We start from the raw sequence: 16,121 nt of genomic DNA on the forward strand, positions 1-16,121 counted from the left end.
TTCGAGTTGAACTGAAGCCACAGTTGGTGGAGACACACAGACGGTACCAGACTGGTAGCTTGTTTTCATGGTGGACCTGGCTTCAGGTGGTAATAACAAGATGTTGAATTTAATTTTAATGAATTTAAATAAGTTACAAGTGGCACAAAATAAAGCTGCACGAATTGTTCTGGGTTGTAATTGTGGAAAAAAATTTAAGTATGATGCACGATAGGTTGGCCTGGTTAACAGTGAAATGTAGATTAAAGTATTCACTGATAACATTTATAAGAAATATAATAATTATGAAAATACCTAAAATAATTTATGAAAAGTTATCATTTTTTCAGACAATCATGATTACATGACGAGACAGACAAGTGACATAAGGTGCGCACTATCGCGCTGCAGAACAAATCAAAGGCAAAGAGCAGTTTATCACAGAGCCATGGTTGCATGGATGCCATACCTAGATTTTTGTTATTAGAGAATAACAGAAGATGTTTTCAAAAGAAGTTAAAGCTTGTTTTGTTTACACAACAGTAAATTTTGCACAGTGAATTGTAAATGTGGCTGAAATGACAGCTTCTATAATTTGTGTTTGTTATGGATGTGATGTGATATGTTTCTTGATTCTTGGATATATATATTTATTGCTCTGTGTAAACTCTCCGTATTCACTTATTTAGATTTTTCATGAACGCTGAAGTGTGTGGTAAATTACTGGTATATCATTATTGCAATTGAGCTGGTATGATTATAATGAGCTCCTGGAGTTTGTTGTTGTTGGGTGTGTGTGTGTGGGGGGGGGGGGTGTTTTGTAAAATATTTGTAATGAAATTGAAAGAGACCTCAGGAAGAATAGCTCAACACTATAGTGAGAGCTAATGAGGTTCTCAATAAATAAAATAAAAAAATAAATAATAAATAAAAATTGTTGTGAAATGTCTTTAAAAATATGCAATACACACAATCAGAGGCCCTGTTAGGATGATTGGAGACGTAATCCAAAATGCTTAAAATTTTATGCAAATGCTGCATCATTAATTTTAATGTATAATCATGCAGAAACCACTTTTTGGAGCTTTTGACTATGATATTTTATTTCCTCGTGAAAAGGTAAAATTTATTTATTTTAAAATAAGTTTATTTGTAAATTCTACTTTTGCTTCAAAACACACACACACACACACACACACACACTCCTATCTCACCCTCCACGGGTGGTCTCATCCTTCCAAGCTTGGGTCCTCTACCAGAAGCCTGGGAGCTATAGAGGGTTCTGCTCAGTATCGTTAGGCCACTGAGCTGGTTTTAGGGGCTGGGTGGCCTTTCACTAACCCTGTAAAGCAGGGGTATTCAATTCCAGACCTGAGGGCCAGTATCCAGCACGTTTTAGCTTAAAATCTGTTTCACCACACCTGATTTCAATCAGCAGGTAATTAACAGGCTTCTGCAGAGCCTAATAAGGTGCTGCATAAGTGACTCAACCACTGAATCTAGTGTGTGAACTTGGAGCAGGGAAATTACTAAAATGTGATGTATACCAGCCCTCCAGGACCAGAATTGAATACCACTGCTTTGAGGTTTTGCTTTAAACACATTTTTCAAACCAAAAATACAGTTTTTAATGAAATTCTGAAAACAAAAACACATGGAATACACACAGTTTTTAATATTTTTTTAGCACACAATCCTTGGCTATAACTCCATGTATCTTATTTTGAAAGTCTTCACATTAACTTTTATTTTGAAGGTCTTGATCCTAATAGGCAGTCCAGTGGCTTAACTTCATTCATTGAGCAGTCTTTCTGACAGTGTTACGGCATTTACAATGAAGCCTAAATTAAATCTGCCTTCCTTTATGTCCGTTATAGTTGGTCTGTCTCTCTCTCTGGAACACTGTCCACCCCCATGTAGATGTGACCGGGGCATCAGCAGGGTTTCATGTGTTGGAGCTGAGGTCATGCCTGTTTTTGGTTCCACCACACAAGAGGTGTAAGTAACTTTTTCTGCTTTTGCTATTAAAGATGAGGTGAAGACTGAACACCAAATCTATTTGTGTTTCAGATGGCTTGTGAAGACAAATATTTCGTCTGTTCCTCAAAATGCCTTTGCCAATTTGCTCAACATTTCTCACATGTAAGTCGTCTTTTACTCAGTGTGAACTCTTTTCTTTCAAACATGTTGAACTGGCTGGTTCGCAGGATGTCACTTAGCTGTTTGAAAAGCAAACACAAATTACTATATGAAAATTAACAGTCAGTCTTCATTACCATTATTTACAAACAGCATCTTTACTCTTATTGAGACCTTCTTAAGTGTGTCTCTGACCCTGAGTGGAGCTATTTACAAACTGATGTCTAAACTCCTCTCAAATGTTTCATATTTGCAAACTGTTATTTTAATACCATTTTATAACATGATGTAAATGTTTGTTTTTTTGTCAGAGGGTTTCAGATAACAGACTCTCAAAACCAAACTGATTATTAGGATCAAACAAATCACCCAGTTTTCAGCCTTAGAGTTGTTTACTGATAAATTAAAAATACCAACTACAGTGTTTTGTCTAATTTTTCAGATACATCACTGATGACGACAATTTAAGATTTCTTGAGAAGCATTCCTTTTACAACCTGTCCACGCTCAAGCACATGTATGTATCCTGTAAGATACACATGTTCCGATAGGGACCAGAATTTTCTGCTTACTGTAGTTTCTGGTTTGACCATTTGTCACTGGAGCAGGGGCCTGCAACCTCTAAGAACTCTTAAAATGAAGAAAACATGATTTATAAAATTACATGGGGTTTAGTGTCTTGACCAAGAACACTTTCATATGCGATGAGAAAACTGGGATCAAACTACCCACCGTCTAATTAGCAGGTGACCGCTCTTTCCACTGAGCCACTGTTCTTACTTCAAAAGGGCAGAAATGCCACAAAGGGCCCCTGCTCTAGAGAGAAGTGAATTATTACGCAGTAGAGATAAAGAAATACTATTTTGTGTGAGAATTCTGAGGTGTGTGTGTGTGTGTGTGTGTGTGTGTGTGTGTGTGTGTGTGTGTGTGTGTGTGTGTGTGTGTGTGTGTGTGTGTGTGTCCAACAGACAGCTACATGGTATTAAAACACTGTCATACATCGATCAAGAGGCATTTAAGGAACTTCCAAATCTAAAATATCTGTACGTCTAATTCAAATTACTCACATTTTGAGACCATTTCCCCCCAAAATTATATAAAGCCTTTAGAACCAGCAGAAGAACTTTGTGATTTAATTCTTTCTCCTCATGTTTTACTACAGAGGAATCATGAACACAGCTGTCACTTCATTCCCCAAGCTGGAATATATCAAGTCAAGACAACTGGATTTTGTTTTGTAAGTGTAAATATTTATCTTTTATTTACATTTTAAGCTAATAAAATGTGAGATTTTACATGGTAAGAATTTATTATCATTCTTTTTTAACAGGGAAATAGTGGACAATGCCTTCATAAAAACCCTTCCTGCTAATTCTTTTACTGGAATATCAGTGAATGCTCTAACCATGTAAGTAGATTCTGCTCATGTGCGTGTAAAACTTTAATAGTCAGTGTCAGCATAATACATTTTAAAGCCTAAAGTTTTTATGTGTGCTATTATTGGGTTAGTGTACCACTTAAAGTGACAGTGTGTATTTTTCCTGGCGATAGGGGCAGTAGATACCTAAATCATTGCAAGCAAGCAGTATTTTTGTGTTGGAGTAAGACCATACCAATGGATGCCCATTAGGGTCAAAAAGCCCTGGGGAGTGCAAACTTTAGCAAAATAACAAGCACATCAGACTCCTTTTTATCACTGGCAAAAAGTGAACAGGTAAATGTGTAAAACAACATTTTGAGAATGACGAAAGTTTTGTAACCGTTTGTTACAAATCAGTAAATGCATTTTGTCCTCATGGGCTCCCATAGAAGAAAACATGGCATCTAATATGGCATTGCCTAGAGACTTAGGCCTAGTCCACACGTAGCCGGGTCTTTTTAAAAACGAATATCCGCCCCTCCAAAAACTTGCATCCACATCACCTCGTTTTAAAAAATAACTCTGTCCACACGTACCCGGATAAATACGTTGTTAAGGACATGCCAGACCTGTAGGCGGCAGTACTTCCCCCGTTCTTAACCTCGTCCTTCGTCTGTGGTCTTTCGCAAGGAGCAGTAATTCCACTTGCAAAAACAAACAAGCAGAAAGCGCTTGGACAATTGATAAAGTGAGCACAGCGCTGAGGGCATCCAGCTGTCGGCTAGTGTAAACACAGGTCGCACACGTGATGTCAGCATTTTTTGTCGCGGAAAGTGACGTTGCGGACCTTAAAACTCCGGTTTTGTCTGTCCACACGCAGACACCCAAAATGGAGAAAATGCAGATCTTCACTTTGGCCGGAGTTTTTAAAAAGATCCGTTTTCGTGTGAAAAAACTCAATTTTCGTGTGGATGACAGGCCAAAACGTATAAGAATATCTACGTTTTGGCAGATCCTCGGCTACGTGTGGACAGGGCCTTAGACCCACTCCCATGCATTTTACATGATTTTTATGGTTATATGTTACAAAGCTGCCAATATTTTTCAACAACTGGGCATCATTTCATTCATTTTCAACAACATTTTAATGGATATTTCCAGAAATTAATAGCAAAAACTACACAGTCTCTTTAACAGTTGTTTGATCAGTACAATAACATTCATTGATAACTTCCACATTTTAGTAGATAACCATATCTTTAAGTGTCTGAGCTTGTGTCACATTTACCTCTTCATGTGTGTGTCTGGACAGGGCTGTCCACAACCCTAACCCTAACCAGACATGCAAACAGCCCATGCACACATCCATGACCCCTTTTGTGGTTGTGGGTTATTATCTGAGTATTGCTTTGGCTGCCTGCCTTTTACATTTCTCTGGTTTGTGCTGGACTTTCTCAGAGACATATTTGCACCGTCTCCCGTCTGATGTGGCGGACGCTATCTTGGATCTTCTAGACCAGGGGCTTTCAACTAAATGTGTTCAAGGGCCAGAGATTTTTCCATCAGACATTGTGAGGGCCAGATGTTATTCCAAAAAAAAATTTAATTGTTATTGTATCTTATTTTATTATTATTTTAAATGGCTTTTAAACTGTTTTGAATGTAGTTTCAGTTGTGTTTGGAGAGCTTTAACAATTATTGATATCTGGGACATGAATTTTGCTGCTAAACTTCAAAGGCCCCAATTAGGGGGTGTTAGAGCCCAAAGGGTTGGGGGTCCAGGTGGAAAGTTCTGGCGAACCTAATGTGGCCCATGGGCCGCCAGTTGAGATTCACTGTTCTAGACTCTGGCCTCCATTGGTCTTGTGCTAAGAGCCTGTTGATCAGTACAGTCTTTCTCCCACCACTGGGACTATGTCCACACTGTGCAGGACTTCCTGCACCACACCGTGTTTCAGTGACCCAATATGTTCACAAACCAATTCATCACTGTGAGTATTTTACTGATTTCCTTGAAATTTTAGTCAGGCCATGTGTGTAGTGGTTCTGACTCAAGCTAGCCAAGCTGCTAGTGAGTTAGCTCAGTGAGTCGTTATCTCACTCATTCTTAGCATGCAGCTTGATGTCATCCATGTAGAGGAGGATGATCTTGACTGCTCCACTATAAACTAGCATCCATTGCCACTGTTTGATGTGGTGGAGGGGAGCCAGACCTATGAAGAACAGTATTGGGGGCAGAGCATCTCCTTGGTCCATGCCATAATTGATGCAAACCTGTGCAACTGGTTTTGAACCCAAGACTCCTCCCTATGGCTCATGGGTACCCTGATCAAAGAAAAAACAAATGTAAGCGAACGTGGATAAAGGTTATTTTCTATTTGCCTTACGCCCTGAATCACACATATGTTGAAAAGTAATGATGTGTGTTTTGACCATATCTGTCACATAATTTGAGATTTATAACTTGTAAAAGTTCATAATGAAAGGTGTGGTTCACTGAAAACAAATTTTTAAATATTATTTCAGACTATAATCGGTCACGCTGAGATTTTAATGCATGAACACAGTCTCCTACACCTATCTCCTGTGTTAGCTTCTGATAGACAATATCTGAAACTCTAGGATTTGAAAATCCTCACAAGCCTAAGTCACACTGTGATTTTGCATTCATAGCTTCGCCCATCTTGGCTTGTGCCCACCCACAGGAAGTTTTTTTTTTTTTCTTTTTGCAGGGAGGAGAGAGGGCAGAGTGTTTTGGTGATAGTGACTTTGCAACATAGCTGAAAGCAATGTGTTAGCCAATCAGAATCCTGACTCCTGCTGTTTTCAGCCCACCGCTGCACCAGCAAACTTCTGCATCTCAGAACAGGAGCATCACAGCTTTTAAAGAAATATTCATAAGGCATTTATTAACACTAGAGAACACTGCAAATGTATTGAATAAGCGAGTAAACCCCACCTTTGAAAAAACCACAAATCAGATGTTGAATATATGACATCATCACATAATCTCTTCTCCCGTAGTGTAGCTTCTTACCACATGGCCAGATTTATAGTGGTTTTCTCCACGTTTAATGGTGCTTCTTTTGTCCTGGAAGGAGTCGAAGCTCACTAAACCAATTTTCTCTTCTTCCCTGTCTGGTTCGATGGTGTCAATTTGGTGAGACAAGCATTTGTAGTCCACTACGTCTTTTACACAAAACCTAAAATAACTTTTGTTGCTGTTCAAAAATAACTGCTTTCTTGGCATCAAACTGTGTCTAAAATTCAAGAACATCATATATTAAACCCATGGCACAGACATACCAAACAGAATCAGAAAATAACTTTATTCCCTTATAGACTCCCATTCTGCAAATACCACTTCTGTGGATGTTTTTTTTTTCTTCAGAGGTCAGAAAGCATGTTTACAGGACATTTCTATCTGTTGTCTTTTCTAGCATTCTGAATAATAATGGATTAAGAGAGATCCAGGGCTATGCTTTCAATGGGAGCAGACTGGAGGAAGTGTAAGTGTTAAAAGTCCCTCGTTTGTGTTGCATTGATCACACTACATTTCCCATGATGCACCTCAGCATATAATATGGCATCCTGAGTGTGCCCAGCTGTTTTGTTGACTGAGCAGTTGAGAGGAGTTGAGGTGTTACAGTTTTTTTCGATTGCTAAAACAAGTTTTTCAAAACTGTACGTTTCTTTCAAAACTGCACACACAAAACCCCAAACATAACACACAAATTCCTAAACCTTGGCTTCCCTTTGCAACAAAACCCTGCCATCACATATCGTAACGTGTTCCCAAAATGGAACACGTGTTTTCATTTGGTAAACACAGCCAAATTTTCACATGACACACACATACCATTCATTGCTTAAACACAAGTAGCCTTTGGGTGAACACTACCAAGCATGGAAAGAACACTGAAGAGCAAAACTGAAAACACAATTGTCTAAATGAAACACAATGAATTACACACTGAATGTATGACAGTGCCCACTTTTCTCTGAGACAAACATTAGACATCTTAGACATCACACAAGCATAATCATGGGGCATAATCATGGGGGCATCATGCCTCCAGTCTCTGTCTGGCCAGAGGGACTCATCAACATCACAGGCGATGTCCTCCTGGTCCAAACAGCGCTGGAAGTACCACCTCGAATGCCTCATGAAGCCCTGACAGGCCTCAAAGGCCACATCTCTACAAGCCTCCTCCATGGCTTGAAATAGTGGGACCTTGCTCTGTGGATTCCTTTCGTACACCTTCCACCTCCAGGCTGAGAAAAACTCCTCAATGGGATTGAGGAAGAGGGAATAAGGTGGAAGGTATAAAATGGAAAACCGTGGGTGGTCCTGAAACCACTCATACACCTGGGTAGCCTTGTGGAAACTTACTTTTACACTGCAGTCCCTGATTGCAAATTGCTCGCCAGACCTGAAAGTTTAGAGATTTGAATATTAGTGTGTTGTTGATTGAAGCTTTGAGAATTTATGTGAGAAGTGTGTGTAAACCTGAAAATTGTGTGCTGTGTTTTGACAGCAAGGTAATGTGAAACTGACATCAGAGTGTAAAGGAGGAAAATCAGAGTTCTAATATGATAAGGAAATCTTAAGTAGTGATACTTTGAGTCAAGCGATTGGGAACAGAAGTAGAGGTTGTGAAAATTGTGCCTCATTTTTGCTTTTTGAGTTTTAGCAATCGAAAAAAACTGTAATCAGTGTTTCCTGGGTGTATACCTCCTGTGTGCATACTTGTTAATAACCACATCTCATCACATCGCATCCCAAGTATACACCCACAGTCACACACACATCTCTGAGGACATCTGTACACACTGGAACGGAATGCTAATAAACAGCTTGAACTGTACCAATGGAGTTGACTGTTCCTTCTGACCGAGGAAGACTCAGTTGAAGCAAATCGGAAATCAGTGCAGTAAATTCTACAGTAAGATATTTGGAATTGCATCTGTGGAACAGTAGGGCTCAGTATTCTCAGTTACATACATGTGTATGTGTGTACATGTATAGATTAATGCAAAATTCTAAAGTTGACCAAAAACATCAGAAATATATTTAACACTATACATATTTTACATTTAATCTGCTCTATAGGTACCTTCACAGGAATGTGGATTTGGAACGCATTGATGAATTTGCATTTGATGGAGTGATTCATGGGCCAACTCATTTGTGAGTTATATTCAGCTACAAGTAACACGCACTGACTTTTTTAATCATGTAATTAAATAAACTTCAGTTATCTGCATCAATTATATAAAAATAGAGATAATTTGTAAAACACATCTGACACACCTGAAACATCTCAGCATCAGATTTCTTATAAATGAGACTGAATTAATTTGTTGAGGCATGAAAAGTGATTCGGATGACAAAGTTTCATGTAAAATACAGCAAAAGTGTGGTTGTTAGATGGAGTAGCTGGGATAATATTGTATAAAATGACTGAAGCTTTCACTAAGTGGTGTTTTACATTCCTACTCTCCAACTCCAACACTCTTAGATGATTGGAGCAAAGGGACTTGTGCAGGAAGTTGCTTTTATAAGAGGGGTTCTGAAAACTTGCTAAATAAGTCAGGAAAGTTGGTGAGCTGGCATCACTGACTGCTCTGTTTGCAGGCCTGGATATTAATGTTTACTCCTTTGTTAACATGCTGATAGGGCATGTTTACAGGCAGGTTTATAGTGTTTGGGCACATCATTGAGACTTTTCTGAGCAAGAGTTGTTTCATACACTTACAATTATAAGTACACATGACCTAAATTCAAGTTTCTATTACTGAGACAAACTAGTACAATGTACTGGAAATTTTGCTTACAGTTTACATACTGCGTAAAAATCAGAAGAACTAGATCAGTACACAAATGTACTTTGTACTGGTTTGACTAAGTTAAAATTACTTATAGTTAAGTTCATTTTACTTGTTAATTATTAGTAGCTGCTACACATAATTACTTAGTCCCATGTACTTATTCTTTTAAGTACAATTGATTTGCATGCTTTTTTCAAGTAAGAAGAACTAATCAGATTTAACATTTTATGTAGCAAAATTAGATCTGACTAAGCATGATCATTACCCTGATCTGAGGACCTCTGTCTGCTGTGTCCAAATTCAGGGGCTGCATTTGTTTGGAGATATTCCCACTTTCTTTGAGTGTTGTCACTGATTGATCAGGTCTTAACTACAAATAAATAACTGAAAAATACTAACTTCAAATGACACAAAAAAAAAGAAAATTACACAGATTTTTAAAATCCAAAGTATTTTACATTAGATATGTTAAATATGTGGCCTCATTTGAGCTCTGTGTCCTTCCAGAGACCTGTCAGACACCCAAGTACACTCATTACCTTCTGTAGGTATGGAGAACATAGAGAAACTCCAGGTGAAAAGAACATTGACCCTCAAAGCACTGCCTCCCTTTAGTGCATTTCTCCACTTACAGACCGCTCACTTGACCTTTCCAAGCCACTGCTGTGGTCTTAAGATGCTTAAAAGATTAAGAAGGTAAGAAGATATTTTGCTTTATTTTACTTCCATAAACATTTTTAAATCTTCATATAATATTGATACTGAATTGTTACAGTAATTTATCTTTAATTAAGTAATTATACAAATAATTTGTTCAGACAAATTCTGTGATACATGATGGCCTATAGCACGAACAAGTGATTCTTAATTTATTATTTATTTGTTTATCAGATAAAATAGTAACAGACAGTTCGTGCATTTACTTAAATATCATTAAATAGTTTGACTTGGTAATAATTAATTAATTAAATATGTTTTTATAAAATATTAATTCTATTTGACTTAAATGCAGTTTTTTCTAGATTTTTGCTTCTCTGCAGATGAGCTTTCAGATTCAAGTTAAAGCCAAAACGAGTTGTAATCATAAACGTAAACCTCAAGGAAAAAATAAAAGAACATTTGCAAGCTCAAGGTCATTGGGAATTAGATAGGCAAAATGTAAAGTAAGACAGGGCAATGAAAGACTATCTCAAAATACTCATTTAATGTTCAGCTCGTCTGAAATTTCCACAGTTCCCATTTCCATCCGTACAGCCTGGCTCATTGAGTAGCATTCCAACAGATTTTCTGGCATTGTCCAAGGTTTTCTGTTCCAGTGGCCCATTTCTCTCCAGAATGTTCTGGTTGGGCAACATCTGATGCAGACCTCGTTATTTTGGATGACTTCAGAGCTGCCATGGCTTTATTAACTTGTATCTTAATCATTTGAAATATAAATTGCATTCATTTGTTTATTTATGTGTTAAAAAAATATGAAATATTAAGGACACACAGAACTAAATTCTCCTTAAATAAGTCTTTTTTGCAATGTTGATTTCTGAAATTCTCATCCAACTTTTTATTTTTAGGTGATTTGACTAAAAATAAATGGATGTTATCTTTACAACACTTTCAGAAATTTTGCTTTTGTGCACTTTGTACAAATAGATATTAGGCATGCGGTAACTAATCCTGTTTCATCTACTGCTCTAGGCACACAGAGGCCGTTTTCTGCAACTTGTCCAGGGCTGCTTTGGGAAAGCATCTGGAATCTCCCGCTGTTTTTTCACAGAAATATCTGGAACACCAAGTTGCCCTGCATGTGGAAGAGAACCTTAATGTTCCAACCCCTCACAGTGCAGGTTACAACATGAGCTGCCCAGCTAATCAGCCTCAGGATAAAGATTTGTTTGTTGTGAGTTTATCTTCAGATCAGGTCAGGGATGATTCTGACCTAGCTCTGTGTGATGATCCTCACATCGACAACGGACCCATATGCACACCTCTGCCTGATGCCTTAAACCCCTGTGATGATGTGATAAGTCAAGGCCTCCTGAGGGTGTTAGTCTGGGTAGTCAGCTTGTTAGCCATCTCAGCCAACTCGTTAGTGCTGTTAACCCTGCTGACCTGCCAGCAGAAAATGTCTGTGACCCGTTTCCTTATGGGTCACCTGGCCTTTGCAGACGGCTGCATGGGGATGTATTTACTACTCATAGCATTTGTTGATTTCTACACGCACTCCCAATATTACCAGTATGCTATTTACTGGCAAACAGGAAGTGGCTGTAATCTAGCAGGAATTTTATCTGTGTTTGCCAGCGAGTTATCTGTGTACACATTAACTTTGATCAGCTTTCAGCGCTGGCATGCCATCTTTAATGCTATGAGGCCAGACAGACACATGAGGCTGCGTCACATAACTGTGCTGATGCTCGTTGGGTGGTTACTTTGTGTGATCATAGCGCTGCTGCCGGTGCTGGGTGTGAACACTTACCAGAGAGTGAGCATTTGCTTACCCATGGATACGGAGACAACTGTTGCCCAGGCTTACATCATCTCTGTGCTGAGCATCAACGTCATTGCTTTTATTGTGGTATGCTTGTGTTACCTTCACATCTACTTTATGGTGCACAATCCCCAGCATGACTCGAGCCGATTCGACACAAGCATGGCTAAACGCATGGCCGTTCTTATTTTTACCAACTTCTTGTGCCTGGTTCCTATCTGTTTCTATGGTTTGTCTGCAGCTTTCCACCAGCCTCTAATGACCATCACAGACTCTAAGGTAAGGACTTTTTCTTTAGCCTGAACACAGAATTCTTTCATTTTCTAAACAATTATTAACTGATGGTTTTCTCCGTAGGTGCTGCTTGTGCTTTTTTATCCTCTCAACTCTTGTGCACACCCATTTTTTTATGCTATACTAACAAAAGCATTTCACAGAGACATCTTGATGTTGCTGAGTCGCGTTGGGCTCTGCCAGAAGCACTGAGAGACCATGCTGGCTCCCACAGTGGAACGCCATCATCCCAGAACATTTAAAACTGGTTTTACACCATTGTCAGATGAAATGGCGGGGTCTTTCATCAGCCATCTCTTAGTGATTTACATTTTGTGTATTTTTTGTCATTGAATGGACAGTTTGTTGTTTCCATTGCAATTATTATATGAGCTGTATCTTAGCAGGAAAATTAAAGATACCTGGGTGTTATCTAATGAACTCTTAAAGTAGTGTCAGAGTAAGTCAGACCCTGAAGTTGTAGAATAGTTTCAGTCAGTTTTTTATTACATGGACTGAATCTCCTCCAGGGGTGAAGGCATGGGGTGGATCCTATAGTCCACCACAGGGCCACACATACAAATAAACAGGAGGGTCAACACCTGCCAACAACTTTGAGTCAACAGGAGAAAACCCAAGCATGCTTGCTCCCCCCATGCATTTTTTTAAATGTATTCATGAAAACTAGAGGTATTTAAATAAGTCCAAATTTAAGCTAATTGTAAATATCTCAATATTTGGGAGTACATGAGCAGAAGGGCTCTTTGATTGTCAGCAGGTCAGTTTTTCTTGCAGACAAACTACACAAATGTCGGGATATGTTGGTATATTGTGAACATTGACAAATTACAAAGAACTTAAAGAGCAAGTCACCCCAAATAAACCTTTTTTTTAACTGATCGCCGTTGGCCAAACAGTACCCTATGACGTTAGCTGGTATCATATGATGTCACAATAGGGAGTCTAAGTCTCCTCCCTTTTCGGTCAGCTCATGGGTCCTCGGAAATTGAAAAACACGAATGCAAGTCAATAGAGCTAAAAGGGCCACACATACGGTTATTTTCTAATCTGTTTTGCCTTAGACCCTGGATTGCACTTATGTTGTACTTCAATTTAAATGAAAAGTAATGATGGGTGTTTGGACCATACCTGTCATGTACTTTGGATTTATCAGCTTGTAAAAGTTCGTAATTGGCGTGACTAAAAATTGGACATTGGCACGTCGCATATATGATGTCACCACATAATCTCCTCTCCCCTAGCGTAGCTGATACTTACCACATTGCCAGATTTTTGGTGGTTCTTTCCTTGCTGAACGTACAGCCATTTTCCCTCTGTTTTTCTCCGTGTCTGGTTTGGTGACGTCACTTTGGTGAAGCGCATTTGTAATCCTGGACATTTTTTCACACAAAACCTAAAATAGCGTTTTCCCCCCATTCAAAAGTTAGCGCTTTCTTGGTATCAAAATGTGTCTGTGAAATTCTCTGACTACATATGTGAAATCCATGGTACATAACAAGCGGAATAAATAATATTGTATTTGTAGCCCTATTAACTTGCATTCATTTTTCTGTTCTTCCGGGGACTCACGGTCCAGAAAACGGTGGGCGTGACTTAGACTCCCTTTGCTGCTGTGAGCCTGTGTGTGTGTATGTATTTGTTAGCTGCTCCGCCCTCACGTTCTGCCAGGCAATGCCTCCTTTTGATGCATTTTTCATATAGGGAACTGGGAGTGGAGTTAGACTCTGGTAGGGAGTGACTTGCTCTTTAACTGCTGGTATTTTGTATGCTGTAAATTCTAGGGAGAAGAAAACCACAGAAATAAAACCCAGAAAAAAAAAAGGTACTGCACAAATGGCCTTGTCTCCTAATGAGTTAATGGTTGTGTTTTGTCAGTTCTCCCAGAAAGCTTTCAGACAAAAAATAAGCTCTTTAATTGGTATGCACACTTAAGAAATAATGAACTCTTGAGAGGGAGAGTACTTATGTTGCTGCCTTCATAATCAAACAAAGAAGGACCTTTGCAATTACTTCCTAAAGCATTCCAGAGGTCTTGAAGTAGGTCTAGTAAAATGTTTTAACAAAGTAGGATCATTGAAAGCCTAAGTTTGTTTACTTATGTGAGTACTCAGACAAGTTCTTGTTGTAATTCATTATTTTTATATTTAGAAATACAGTGGCACTCACAAACATAGTCCTGAGACAAGTAGCTTGTGAGAAACTCTGCAGAAGCTGTACGATTCAGTAATAACAAAGTCCCAGCAAAGTATCAGGAACGTGCACTGGATAATCAGCTGGTGACCAGAAATGTCCAGTTTTTAGCTCGACTTGGTCCAGCACTAAAACAATTAAAAGAAATAAAAACACATTGAACTACAGTCGGATTGTGTCACACTAGCAACCCAACTGACATGAACTATGTTATCAAGGTTACCTGCAAGAGAATAAAATGTCAAAGGTATTCAGTAAATATACTGCAAAACCTAGATTCACTAAAATACAGGGGCGGATCTAGAGGGTAGGGAGGCAGGGGGCCACTGAAGAGCCTTGACTCTTAGCAGCGTACATTTATGTCATTAAATGTATGGTTGGCTGAACTGAACCTGCATGAAAATAGTCTCCTACACCCATCTCCTGCTTAAGCTTCTGATAGAAAATAGACGGCGAAACGCTGGGATTTGCAAGTCTGACAGATCTATATCACACTGTCACTTAACATTCATGGACTCACCCATCTTGATTCACGACGGGGAAGGCTGTTGTTGTTTTAATGTCCAGGAATTGGTTAAAAGTTTCCTGAGTAAGGAAACCCAGCAGATTGCATCGAGTCACTGACTACATAGAAAGATAATCTTAATTAACAGACATTTGGGTCCAAATAAAAATAAAACAAAACATTAAAAATTATAAATGGAATTAAATGCACAAAAATAACAGACAAAAACAACAAATAGAATGCATAAAAGTAAGAAAAGCATGTAAAATCTAAAGAATATAAAAATAGAGATGCTCCACACAACTGAGAGTAATCACACAGTTAGTAGAACTATCTCTAAAGGTGAATATTAATCATCTTTGGTGTGTTCTTGTTGTGTTTAGTTTCAAATTCCATCTTTCAGTTCTTTTTAAAACACAGAAAAGGTTCCTTTTCTGTGTTTTAAAAAGAACTGAAAGATGGAAGGTGAATATTAATGTTCTTAAATGAGCTTTAAAAGTACAAATGCCTGCGGTTACGAAGACCTGGTAGGCCCTGCCCCTTCTGGGTATTTTGAGTAGGATTCTTAAAGCATCAATGCATGCAACATGCAGCTTATTCATGCTACTGCAATTGTAGGATGACCACAGTTGGGCTGTATAAAATGGAGTGCAATATGCTTTAAGTAAATCCACCTTAACTGGAGGTGAACAAAAACCAAACTTAGGTGCTATAGTATTGGCCTGTGCATAGAGCTTACAGCACTGTCTATAGATATCATCATCATCATCATCATCATCATCATCATCACACATTTGATCGTTTTTAAAGTGGCCAAGGTATTTCACCTTCTCATACACATTAAGATCACTATTAGACTGTTTAAACACTGGAAAGTTTAGCCTTTTATCCTGCTTGGTTCTACATATCAAGATAGCACTTTTAACAGCATTATACTGGATGTAATACTGCACGCCATATTAAGAAAAGATATTTAGGAGCTGCTGTAAACCAGCACCACTTGGACTGAAGACCACCAGGTCATCAGCATACATCAGATGGTTGATCAGAGTTTTACCCGGCAGACATCCTGTGTTACAGGCTCTCAACTGCATTGACAGATCGTCAGCATACAATAAAACAGGAGACAAAATTCCACCCTGCCTAACACCATTGCCAAAGGAGGCAGAGATGCTGCTTCCCCATTGAACCTGCATCTTCTGGTGAGCATACCAGTAAGAGAGGATCCTCACAATAAACCTAGGGACCTCTTGTTGTTTTAACTTAACAAAAGGGTTTCTGTAGTTTACACGATCAAACGCCTTAGAAGCATCAATAAAACACACAGAAGAATTTCT

The 16,121-nt window shown here is 38.7% G+C and overlaps 1 protein-coding gene across 1 annotated transcript; it reads left to right on the top strand.

Moving 5' to 3' along the window:
- Nucleotides 1-1,778: 1,778 nt before the first annotated feature.
- Nucleotides 1,779-14,812, top strand: LOC107395090 (thyrotropin receptor). Its single transcript, XM_015974376.3, has 11 exons — nucleotides 1,779-1,977; nucleotides 2,050-2,121; nucleotides 2,561-2,635; nucleotides 3,087-3,161; nucleotides 3,281-3,355; nucleotides 3,449-3,526; nucleotides 6,919-6,987; nucleotides 8,592-8,669; nucleotides 9,818-10,006; nucleotides 11,003-12,074; nucleotides 12,153-14,812. Exons 1-11 carry the CDS (start codon nucleotides 1,814-1,816, stop codon nucleotides 12,279-12,281), a joined length of 2,076 nt encoding a protein of 691 aa, XP_015829862.3. The 5' UTR covers nucleotides 1,779-1,813; the 3' UTR covers nucleotides 12,282-14,812.
- The last annotated feature ends 1,309 nt before the right edge of the window (nucleotides 14,813-16,121 follow it).

This window comes from Nothobranchius furzeri, chromosome 6 (assembly GCF_043380555.1).
Source record: "Nothobranchius furzeri strain GRZ-AD chromosome 6, NfurGRZ-RIMD1, whole genome shotgun sequence".
Taxonomy (NCBI): domain Eukaryota; kingdom Metazoa; phylum Chordata; class Actinopteri; order Cyprinodontiformes; family Nothobranchiidae; genus Nothobranchius; species Nothobranchius furzeri.